Source organism: Dendroctonus ponderosae, unplaced genomic scaffold (genome assembly GCF_020466585.1).
Source record: "Dendroctonus ponderosae isolate FM_Combo_2020 unplaced genomic scaffold, Dpon_F_20191213v2 Dpon_F_20191213_6, whole genome shotgun sequence".
In the NCBI taxonomy this organism is placed as follows: domain Eukaryota; kingdom Metazoa; phylum Arthropoda; class Insecta; order Coleoptera; family Curculionidae; genus Dendroctonus; species Dendroctonus ponderosae.
The window spans coordinates 7,752,158-7,763,615 of NW_026018814.1; the positions used below are offsets into that span (position 1 = coordinate 7,752,158).

Here is an 11,458-nt window from a genome sequence, read left to right on the forward strand (position 1 = left end):
ATAAACCTCTGGCACTTTTCACACGCCACAAAGCATCCCGACATGCCGCATTTTACCTACTACTTCCGTCCTGGAGGGTTTATTGGCGTCGAAATTTATTATATCATATTATCCTCTCGAATTACAGTTAACCAGAAAAAAGAACGAGGAGGCACAAACGATGGAGAATCTGACATTGATAAATCATGTTTTATAAAAACCGAGTATCAGGAAGAATCCGAGGAATCGCGCGGGGACATTTTCAAACACAGCAATGATTAATTGCAAAGCTTCAGTTCATCCTCTTGTTGCAAATGGTTGAACAAACAAGGGCGATTTTGTTTGGATATTTTGGACTTACCCGATCGGCCACTCCTCCAGGCAGAATTGTCTTCACCACCACTCCGGTACTTCTTCCGCCAATAATGCCAAAAGCCAAGCCTGAACCGTCGTTGATTAAATCAATAACTTCTACTTGTGCCCACTCGGTGTTTAACTGGAATAGCAGAAAATTCGTTCAACTTTAGCCACTCGCATAAACGCAATACATTCAGCTTTGAAATTTCGATCGCAACATTTATTATCTCAGTATAACGGGAAAGTGTGCTATTTCATTGAGAAACTACAAATGGCTAGTTGGATAAAAATATAGTCAATTAACTTCATTTAAAGTAGGCAAACCGAAATGTTACTTGTTCCAATGAGAAGCTGTGTTTAAGAATGCTGTTTCTATATACAAGTACACAAGTACATACAAGAGTAGAAAAAATGTTCGTAAATGTCTCCTAAGGCACTTTAAGACCGTTTGTTAAGACCGTTTGTACAAAAACTTGGTTTATTTTGAAAATTACTAAAATACACATAAACTAGGAGGCATTTTTGTCAAATTTTCACTTAGACAAGACTAATTCTTATAACTGATGTTTCCTCTAACAAACAGAAATTAGTTTCATGCACTGTCACACTTTAATAATCATTGGAATTTTTGCATTAGTTATATACTTTTTGATTTAATAATCGATATAAAAACACTTTCAGGCAGGACAGGTAAATGCAGTTTGGTGTAATAAAGTAATGGTGGCGTCGATTTTAAAGTTTCTGGGTTTTAAAAAAAATCAGCTTTGACTATGATTTGCAATCTTTGTTCAGTTTGAGCTAAAAGTTTGAGGATTTTTTTTGAAATTAGTCTACACAGCGATGGTATTTCAACTTGCCAGTCTGGTAGAATGTTTGATTAATGTGACTATTGAGAAATTTACTGCCTGTGTCAGGTTGAACTTAAAAAATGTTGAAAATGGGTCAGCATTTTTTTCAAGCTTAATTAAAAGTTTGTCGTTGTTTGGAAAATCAACCTGCAGTCTTTTAGGTGGTAATTTACCCCTATTTATAGTAACTGGACAAATTTCAAGTGTCTAGTTGCTCCAGTTCTGTTGTGAGGAATTTTTGAAAGTCGTTCAACTTGCAAGTTCTGGTCAAATTCAGCTGTAAGTTTATTAATTCTTGAAAAATAATTCTGCAGTCCGATTTGATCAAAATTTGCGACATGTGCAGCTCCCGGTCGCGGTTAGAATTGGACAAAATTTCAAGTATCTAGTCGCTTCAGTTTGGACGTGAGAACTTTTTGAAATGCCTCAACTTGGAATTTCTGGCCGAAATTTGCGACATTTGCAGCGCCAAATCGTGTTTAGAATTGGACAAAACTGCAAGCGTCTACTCGCTCCAGTTTGGACATTAGAAATGTTTGAAAATGGCTCAACTTGAAGTGTCTAGTCAGGTTCAACTGCAAGCTTGTTAAGTCCTGAAAAATCATACTGCAGTGCGTTTCGATCGAAATTTTCCGGACACTTGCAGCGCCCCATCATCTTCAGAATTTGACAAAACTTCAAGTGGTTAGTTTTCCGCAGTTTAAACGTGAGGTTTTTCTATTAATGGCTTAATTTGAAAATTCTGGTCAGGTTCAGCTATAAATCTGTTTATTCCTGAAAAATGATTCTGCACGCCGTTTCGATTGATTGTTTCCGAACGCTTGCAGCGCCCAATCGTGATTAGTGTCTAATCGTACCAGTTTGGAAGTGAGGAATTTTTTAAATTTACTCAAATTAAAATTTCTGATCCAGTTCAACTGTAAACTTGTTAATTCCTGCAAAATCATGCTGTACCTCGAAATTTTCAAAAACACTTACAGCGCCCATTGGGCTTGGAATTAGACAACATTTCGAGTGTCTACTCGCTCCAGTTTGGACCTCAGGAATTTGTTTAAATGGCTTAACTTGAAATGTCTACTCAGGTTCAACTGGAAGTTTGTTCATTGCTGAAAATCATTCAGCAGTCTGTTTGTATCAAAATTTTGGAACATTTGCAGCGCCCCATCCTCTTGTAAATAGCTCCACTTGAAGATTCTGGCCAGGCTTCAATCCATTGTTTTTTTTTAGTAAAACTCGATAAAATATGATTTTATTTAAGACGGTCTTATAGCGTAGCGCCTTAAGGAAACATTTCCGGACATTAGTTCATCTACTCAACTGTCTTCTATTAATGCCCTGAACACTCCCAAAAAATTTGATCCCCTCGTTCTGAAACATTTTGTATAATTTATAAAATATCAGCCTATGATTTCTAAAATATACCCACGCTCATTTCACATTTTTATTGGCTTTTATTTTTGCTTAAAAAATTGTTCCAACAGTGTTCAGTTGGAACGCAGTAAGAGAAAATAGTCAAGTTCAACTCAAGTTTAACAATATCGAAGCAGACGGAAACAAACTTGGGAAAACAAACCCCATCTGCAAATACAATAAAACCCGAAAATAGATGCTGAATCAACAGCAACTTTGCGCATACTTCAGACACTTTATTCGTGCAACGTCCTGCAAGTTAAGGCAAATGCTCTCGATAACTGTAAAGAGCTTTGTCAAGTACACGAACTGATAAAGTTGAAGTAGAAACCGGACAGATAGGGTCATATTGTGGATTTTTTATTCAGAAAAATGTCGCAATAATTGAACCATTTTGTATATTATATTTTTTTACTAGTTATTAGTAAAGAAAATAGTCATATCGAGTGAATTTAAGCATGGTTTTTGGTCAACAAAAGAAACTCGCCCCGCATTCGAGCAAATAATTTATTATTATTTATTTAGTTTAATAAAATTTGTTACACGCTCATTAGAATTTTATATTTACTATTCCCGTAAACGCCTAGTTTGAGTTACATTTAATATTGCAAACGGTTCTGGTTTAATACAGCAGGCTCTGGATATTTCGAAACATTGAATTGTTTAATTATTTAACCACATAGAGCTATTATTTTACATTTCACAGCGCGAGTAAAATTTAAATATTTGTTTATTGCAAGCTTTTTTTAAAATCGCCTCTGGTTTTCGTGCCGATTTTGCAAGCCAGACTTTCGCATTTGTTCGCTCTCTAACTTTCAGTCAGAAAGCCAGTTAAGAGTGAATTATATAGGGACACGTTCCTTCTATCAGTGGACGTTTCGATTTTCAGTCATCAGGCAATTTTTTTGAGAATTTTTCAGAATTTGGAGTTTGTTTTTGCAAACCGGAGTTTTGCATTTATTTCTTTTGGAACTAAGTAATATAGCAGCTTTTGCATGGATTTTGTTATCCAAAATATGTTTTATTAGTTTCAAGAATTTTCAAAATCGCGTCTGGTTTTGGGGGTGGGTTTGCTTCTATAAGAAAACAAAGTTTAGATTTTCAGTTATTATCAGGCATTTTTCCGCGATTATTTAAGAATTGCGAGTTTATTGTTTCTGACCGAAGTTGGGTTTTTGTTTATTCAGGATGTAACAAAATGAGAGCGACACTTTTGTACGTACATATTTCGTAGGAAAACGCCTGTTCTGTACGTATGAAAAGTTTAGAATTTCCGTAGTCATCAAGAAACTGTTAAAAAAATTAATTTGTGGATTTTGTGAATATTTAAGTCACTGTTGGTCACAAGTGGAAAACGATTCAATTTTCACTCATGTTCTGGAAACTTTTCGAAATATTGAATATTTTTTTGTAATTTTCACTTGTTTATGCGATCCGACGTTTAATACTTACTTTTCTCTGGATCCAGTGGTTAGAAAGTGACTTTTGCATGAATTTAGTTGGGCAGAGTCCGTGGCAAGTGGCAAAAGTTTTGATTTTCAGATCGTCATCAGGCTATTTACATGATCCTTTTTGTTAACTTTTTTTGTAACGATAGATTTTTGAGGTTGTTTATGCTGGCCTAAGATTAAGATTTACTTCATCAGTAACTAGTGAAGCTGGAGATACTTTTGTATGATTTTTGTAGTGCAAAGTACGTCCTACGTACGGATGTGAACAAAGCATGTGTATTGAATCTCTGAAAGTCTGGGTATTTACGATTTGTTTAAATTTGGTTAAATTTTAAATTTTCATTTTTGAGTTGCTTTTGCAGGTGTAAATTTGGCATTTATTTTCTCATTACGTAGAATAGTTGAAGAGTCATCTTAGCAAACATTTTGTATCGCAAGGTTGCTCTATATCTGGAAAACGTTTCGATTTTAACGTATCTTCAGGGAAATTTCCCCAGATTGGTTTATGCATACCGGAAGTTAACAGTTATTTCTTCAGAAACCTGCGAAGACAGAGTGACTTTTACATGCATTTGGTTGGGCGTAATAAGTGGCAAAAGATTAGTTTTTCAGGTCATTTCTAGGCTATTTTCCATTTTTTTTATTTGAGATGGGAGTTTGCGATCGTTTATACAGGTCTAAGATTGGCATTTATTTTCTCAGAAACTAACGAACTTTACTTCAAAAATAAATTTTTGGGTGCGTTTCTTAGTGCAAAGTTAGTTTTATACGTGGAGAATTTTCGATTTTTAGTCATCAGGCAAGTTTTGAGAGATTTTTAGAATCGATGCCATCTGTAGTAGGAATAATTGGAGTTTAGATAAGGAAAATGAAGCAAACAAGCCTGGACTCAAAATTGGAGATTTTGCATTGAAAATAATTAACGCCCATTTGTACTATATCCAGTTGTCCAGATGGCAAGGTATCTGGAAAATTGGGAAAGGCATTGCCGACCCTCACTCATATTAAATATGCCATTTCATTTTAGGGCTGAGGACACATTCTGTAAATTGTGTTGCCCAGGCTTAGGGCCCATCGCTAAATTGTTCGCTCAAAACTCTCGGCAGTTATAAAGTGGGCAAATAATGCTGAAGGGATTATTATCCGGGGAATTTATTCAGGAGCTGACATCAGCATCGATTTATGGCCACTTTTTAAATGATTATGCTTATTTGAATTTCATATGGAGCAAATAAAAATCAGCATGTTGCGAAATATTCAATAAGCAGCCTTCTTTATGCACGCAAAATAGGAAAATCCAGAAAGTGGATACATTTTTGTTGATCAGATTTTTGCGGACCGCATTTCGATTAGGATTTGGAACTTTAGAGGATATTTATTTAAATGAAGTTGCCATAAAGCACCAAAAAAAGCAGGTTGGAGTTAAATGATCCCATTTCTCCAGCTGAATATTATTAAAGGTGAAAAATGGTCTAAAGTTAAATTAAAAGTCTTTGCAACTGCAGAAATAAAAACAATCAACAATCTTACGCGCTTAATTTTATACACCCTATAAATTGTGTTATCTTGAAATATATTTTTACTTTTCTTTTTATCAACGCTGTCGCGTTTTTTCTAACGTGCCAGCAATAAACCAGCCCGATTTCATTAAGGTATTGCAGAGCATAAAAAAGCGGGTGGAAGGAAGATTGGATAATTTATTTTTTATCACAGTATACAAGGTCCACCCAAAACTTAGCTCAAAATAACTTTCGGTTTCCATAAAGTCGCATCCTGATTGATAAACCAGGCGCATTTCCTTTTCAGAAAATACGGCATATTGATCAGAATAAGCAAAAAACTGTTCAACAAAAAAAGTTTTCAAAGGATGTAACGCGATGCTTGCCGTCAAGAATAAATGCAATTCGCTTCCTGTCGCCATATCTTCTAATTTCACGACAAGCTAAGGCTTTAATAAAGTCTCCAGTTTCTAGCGCTGGAAAAGACAGTTCCAGTGTCGTTTTTAAACCGGCATGTGCCAAGTCTGTTTACGGCTTCAATAAATGGACTAAATGGAAAAGGAACAAAAAATTGTATTTTTCAAAATGCAAATTCCACACCGTATTAATGAAAAGAGCAAAAGTTACTTGATATTTGCCCGAAAGAATTTTTGCCCATTTTGATTTCAAGTTGTTCTCCGTGAAAGGCACGCAGTAAAGAATTTTTCGCAACGTTTACAAGAACTCATCGTTCCCCGGCTTGGCCCCAGAAGTTGCTTTGTCTATTCCAATAATTCAACAAAGTTCTGTTAAGCAATATAATTTCAGTAAAACCGCAAGATTGTTAACTACATACAAAAGTGAAACAGAGTGGTTGCAAAAAAAACCAAGAAAACCACGAAAAATAGTTGCGTAAGAAGGAAAACTGTTGTTGACAGTCAAAGAGGTAGATTAGCAAAGAAATAACGAATAAACATCCAAAAAAGCTAATAATTGTAGAAAACTGAGGTATTGTGCAGTGAGCATTTGAGAGCTACATCGGTATTTTCTAAGTTTATTTCAATTTTCGACAATGTTAACTTCTCGAAACGTTATTTTTGTTCTTTTTGTTTCTAGTCTTACTTTTGCTGTACTTACCTACTAAAAACAATAATAAAACTTAAAATACTACGAGTAAAAAATGGCAAATTCTGGTCAAAACGAAGAGTGGGACCTTCAGTATGCCGTTTAATTCAGAATATTATTTGCTCCAAATGATGGTTTAGTGCGCCTTAAGTTTAATAATTCATCTGAACATTTGGACCAGTAATACCAAATAATTTACCGACTTGAAACAACCATTAGGTAAATCGATTTTAGTTCAAGTAGTTTCCACTGTTGCAGCGAAAAGTGCAACTGATTATGGAAATTTTGTTAGTAAAAGCCGCAACTGGCAAAGTTTAGCTCCTGAATCGAAAAGTTGTAAAATATCCAAGTTTTACTGCCAAATGTATTCGAAGGGTAGACCTAGTTTTCGGAACAGAATTTACTCACTGAAACATCCGAGTTTTTATAACAAAAAAGTGCAAAACATTGCCTTTTTTGTTTCATTTTGATTACACAATTCCACCCAGCACGGAACATGGCGTGTTACTCTATTTAATAAAGTGATTCCATAGATTTGCAATCCCAAAGGGCGATTGTATCGCAATAAGGGCCCCACATAGGTCCATTAAAATGGCAATTTTCGTATAAACTAATGAGAAACAGGAACGGCGACGGAATCACGTTCGTTTCTCCATTAACCGAACATTTTCTCATCGATATTACCCTCTGGTCGCTAACAAAAACTGTGTCATTGCGCTGACCATTTTCATGTGCTTAGTTAACAAGAGAAAGAGTTATTAGCCGGACATTAAATCGCAACCGCCTGATTAATTAAGCGCAGGCAAGTTTTTAAACTGTCCTCAACATTCTTCTTTCGGGTTTTTAATGCAGCAAAAAAAGGGTTGATTACTAGGAAAATTGCGTMTGCAGAATTAACCARGATCTTTCCAAACGTAAAGAGTTGGCAAGAGTAACCAGTAATGGACGCAAGAAAAGTTTTACCATTTAGCATTACTGGAGGAAAATGCGAAATTTAGTAACCGATGAAACATCCTCGAACAACATTTGGAAAATCTCAAAAAAATCAATTCTTTTTCTTTATGCGATTCAATCAATTTCAGAAGCTGGAACGCTGAATGCGAAGTAAAGATTGGATTAGTGTCTTCTTCCTATCTGGCTTCTTTATGGAATTATGGGTCTTGAAAGTTGGAAAACAAATTTATTTTTAATCATTAAACTGTTTATCTGGCGTCTGTAAACATTTTGTAACAGAAAGTGCCCATAGGTATTCGTCGTTTTTAATTGAAAATTTATGCGAAATCCTGTTATTGGACAGTTACGGTCAAAATTAACTTTTACAATAAGTACAATCCTAACGGTGTTAAATTAGAAAATGTAGATTTTTTATTTATTTATGATTGATTGAATTTATGATAAAGCAGTTAGAAATACATATTCATTTTCTATGCTTTAAAAACAGCATATATTACGGTTTTTTAAATAAACCACTTTTGATTTTACTTTACAGATCTCCATTTAGTAAGTCTGACACTTCTGCTTCAGCTTCAACAGTTCGAGCATTGTGTCGTCCTTATTTTTTCCTATTTTTGTTTTATTTCTGTAGTCACAGGATTTCGGATAAATTTTTAAATAAAAATGACGAGTGTTTATTTTTATTTACAAAAATTTCACAAACGCGAAATAATCGGTTTAATAATAATTAAGAACAGATTTAATTTTTGAACTTGTTACTTTAGTGGCCCATTATTTCTTAGCGAAGCCAGATCGGAAAAAAACTTATATAAAGTACCGGACTAATTTTCAGGTCGTCTGTCCGCGGCATATTGTTGAGCAACAATATGCAAGTATATACAAGGTGTACCGAACACCTTGTATATACAAAAAAATGAAAATTTTCCTTCAAAACACGAGGAAACAGATTTTCGGACAAGAGTTTCTATACTCAAATTGCTTTTATTGTTGCACTGATTAACAGTCCCTAGAAGTTTAATCCCTTTTCTGTAGGCTTGCTAAATAAACTATAATAATATAAATATTTCCCTCCCAGCGTTGTTTCTAAGGAAAATGCTGACCCATTTTCCATTGAAATGGTTGCATTTTGAATAATAAATCTGACTGATCCATACTGCACTAAAACCGTAAAAATAATCTTGCATAAATGTACGACTCCTACACAACTTTGATAATCTAATATTGTTTCTATTGCTAAAAACCACTGGCAAAAAATCGGGTTTACTAAAATGCTGAATACTAGGAGCCAGATGTACTAAATTAATCAAGTAAAAATAGGTCGTAAACTATGCATTTTACTCAGTTTGGCTCAGTATCGTTTGGCCCTCGTTCATCACAGTAAATTTTATGGAAAACCTAAACACTTGTCACACTGTTGCTGTTTACTCACCATATTCGCGGGATCAGCTCGCAGTTATCCCGACTACATGTTGTCTTAACGGTCGGGACTACCACAATCCAGACTGGAGCGTTACGTGAAAGCGGGGCGATAGTTAAAAATAATGGATTGTTTATGACTTGAAGAGGCACTCGCGCTTCCTCAACGGCATCGACCGAGACTTTCATGCTCGCGAAATGAAAACTGAAATTTCCCGGCCAGAGGAAAAACGACCGAGTGATTTTCCCGTGGCGCATGCCTTTTGCAGCCCGCAATTACAACAGATATGGAATTCGTTAGCCGATGGCTTCGGTAGGATGAAAGCTGGATCTGGAACATCTTATCAGAACCTGCTTCCACAAAAATTAAATGGAAAAACTCGAGAAAACCGTCCTCCCTGAGTTCTAGTGAATAATTTACTTTGGGGAAAGTATCGGGTAAGACTTCTTCATCTGTCCCTGTATTTCCTCATTACTCTCCAATGCTTTTTAACAATTTCGGATTAATTTTAGAAATTTTCCTTTAAGTACATGGCATTTCCTGTGTAGCTAATTGTTCTTAACCAAAACAAACTGATTTTGTTGAAACGTTTTGTACTACACAGAACGCGGTTTTTCGTTGTCCAAGACGTGGTTTGCGAATTCTTTTTCATTTGGATAATCAATTCAAACAGAGGCGTCAAATTTTATTCTATTTTTGGATTACTAAACTTTAAATCTACAGGATGTTTAATTGAAATAATAAGTCGGTTTTCTTGAAAACAGAAAGGACACGTAGGGAGGATTTTGAAAACATGAATTTATATTAACGACGATTAATTATTATTAAAACTTATTCTTTTCCGTTATACTATTCGCGAGTTCAAAAGTCCAGACGCCCTTGGTGGCTAAAACTATAACTACATGTTAAGTAATAATTTGACACTTGCCTTGTTGACATTGGTGTTTACATCTGATTGTGATTTGTTTTGTTCTAATCAACTTTCGCAAGCTTTTTAAGAGTTTTTAAGTCTATATCTATTATTGTACATACTTTCCTGACTGTGTTTCAATTCCAAATCAAAATCAATTCCTGGGCTTCAGTCATTTATTGTCTATTTATCAATTAAAATACGTTTCGGTGTTTTCCACCATCATCAGTTTCTCTTAAATAACAGATAGTAAAAAAAATGTTTTCATTAATTTAAAAAACAATCACAGTTTGATGAAAATGTTGACAAACTGTATATTGATATATCTATTATGTAAAGTCAAGTAATTTATTAGACTATTGCCCTCAATCGCAGCTATAATCGTATATTACATAATAACAGTTGTAAGGAGCACTTTACTTTAATTCCATGAGTACGTAATTGCGTTGCATCTTGCATGTACCATACTTTACCCACGACCGTAATAACTGACTAAAACTAAAGGACAAATTTGTATATTTTGAAATATGTCAGTTTTGGCAACGATTAAAAAGTTCGCAGCGGCCCAAAATTACAAATTAAAACGTCATACGGTCATAAACAAACATTCAACATCAGGTACATTTTCCCGAAAAGTTTTGTCTTATGTTGCTGTTTGCATACAAAATCTTGTAACTCTTGCTTTTAAAACCATCAGTCTCACTTTTCAGTAGGGTAAGTATTTTTCGATACAAGTTACAATGTCGATATTGTGATGACAGAACTGTGCGTGTGGTAAAAATATTAACTCTTTTATTTTTTTTCTTATTTTATTGTCTCTATTTATCAATCAAAATACGTTTCGGTGTATTTTTCAAGCATCATCAGTTTTCCTAAAATAACACAGTTAAAAAAATTTGTCATTAATTTAAAAAACAACCACAGTTCGTCAACAGCCTCATCATATCACACATTAAAATACATCACAATTGCAATACTTTAAAACATTCTAAAATTAATTAGGCCTAACAGGTGATTAGTCAAGACAATCAAATTTGGGAAGAGACTAGAATTCTTCGTTCAGATACTTAAATATTTTTACTTACATGTGTAGCGTTGTTGCTGATTTAAGCCTTGGCATGCATTTGGAGTATTAATTTTGTCCATTATCGGACACAAAACGAATAAAATACTGTTTATATTGATTTCTTTTACTTTCAGCTATTTTTATTTGCAATTGTGATGTATTTTAATGTGTGATATGATGAGGCTGTTAACGAACTGTGGTTGTTTTTTAAATTAATGACAAAATTTTTTAACTATCTGTTATTTTAGAAAAACTGATGATGGTGGAAAAATACACCGAAACGTATTTTGATTGATAAATAGAGACAATAAATAACTGAAACCTAGGAATGAATTTGATTTGGAATTGAAACACAGTCAGGAAAGTATATACAATGAAGGATAGTGCTTGGGAGTATGGCACGTGGATCGTGTGGAGGAGGTTGTTTTAAGGAAGAGATATGGGAAACTGAAGGCAAGACTGG

The 11,458-nt window shown here is 34.5% G+C and overlaps 1 protein-coding gene across 4 annotated transcripts in view; it reads right to left on the reverse strand.

Moving 5' to 3' along the window:
* LOC109540469 overlaps positions 1–9,205 on the reverse strand; it is an 82,657-nt gene extending 73,452 nt beyond the window's left edge. For all 4 annotated transcript variants that reach the window (XR_007281719.1, XM_048667353.1, XM_048667352.1 and 1 more), the window contains exons 1-2: positions 9,032–9,205; positions 341–475 (exon numbers count right to left, since the gene is read on the reverse strand). Coding sequence is in view for 3 of the 4 variants with exons in the window: in XM_048667353.1 (XP_048523310.1) it covers positions 341–475; positions 9,032–9,034 (138 nt within the window). In the remaining variant the exon portion in view is untranslated. The remainder of the gene's footprint in view (positions 1–340; positions 476–9,031) is intronic.
* Positions 9,206–11,458: the final 2,253 nt, after the last annotated feature.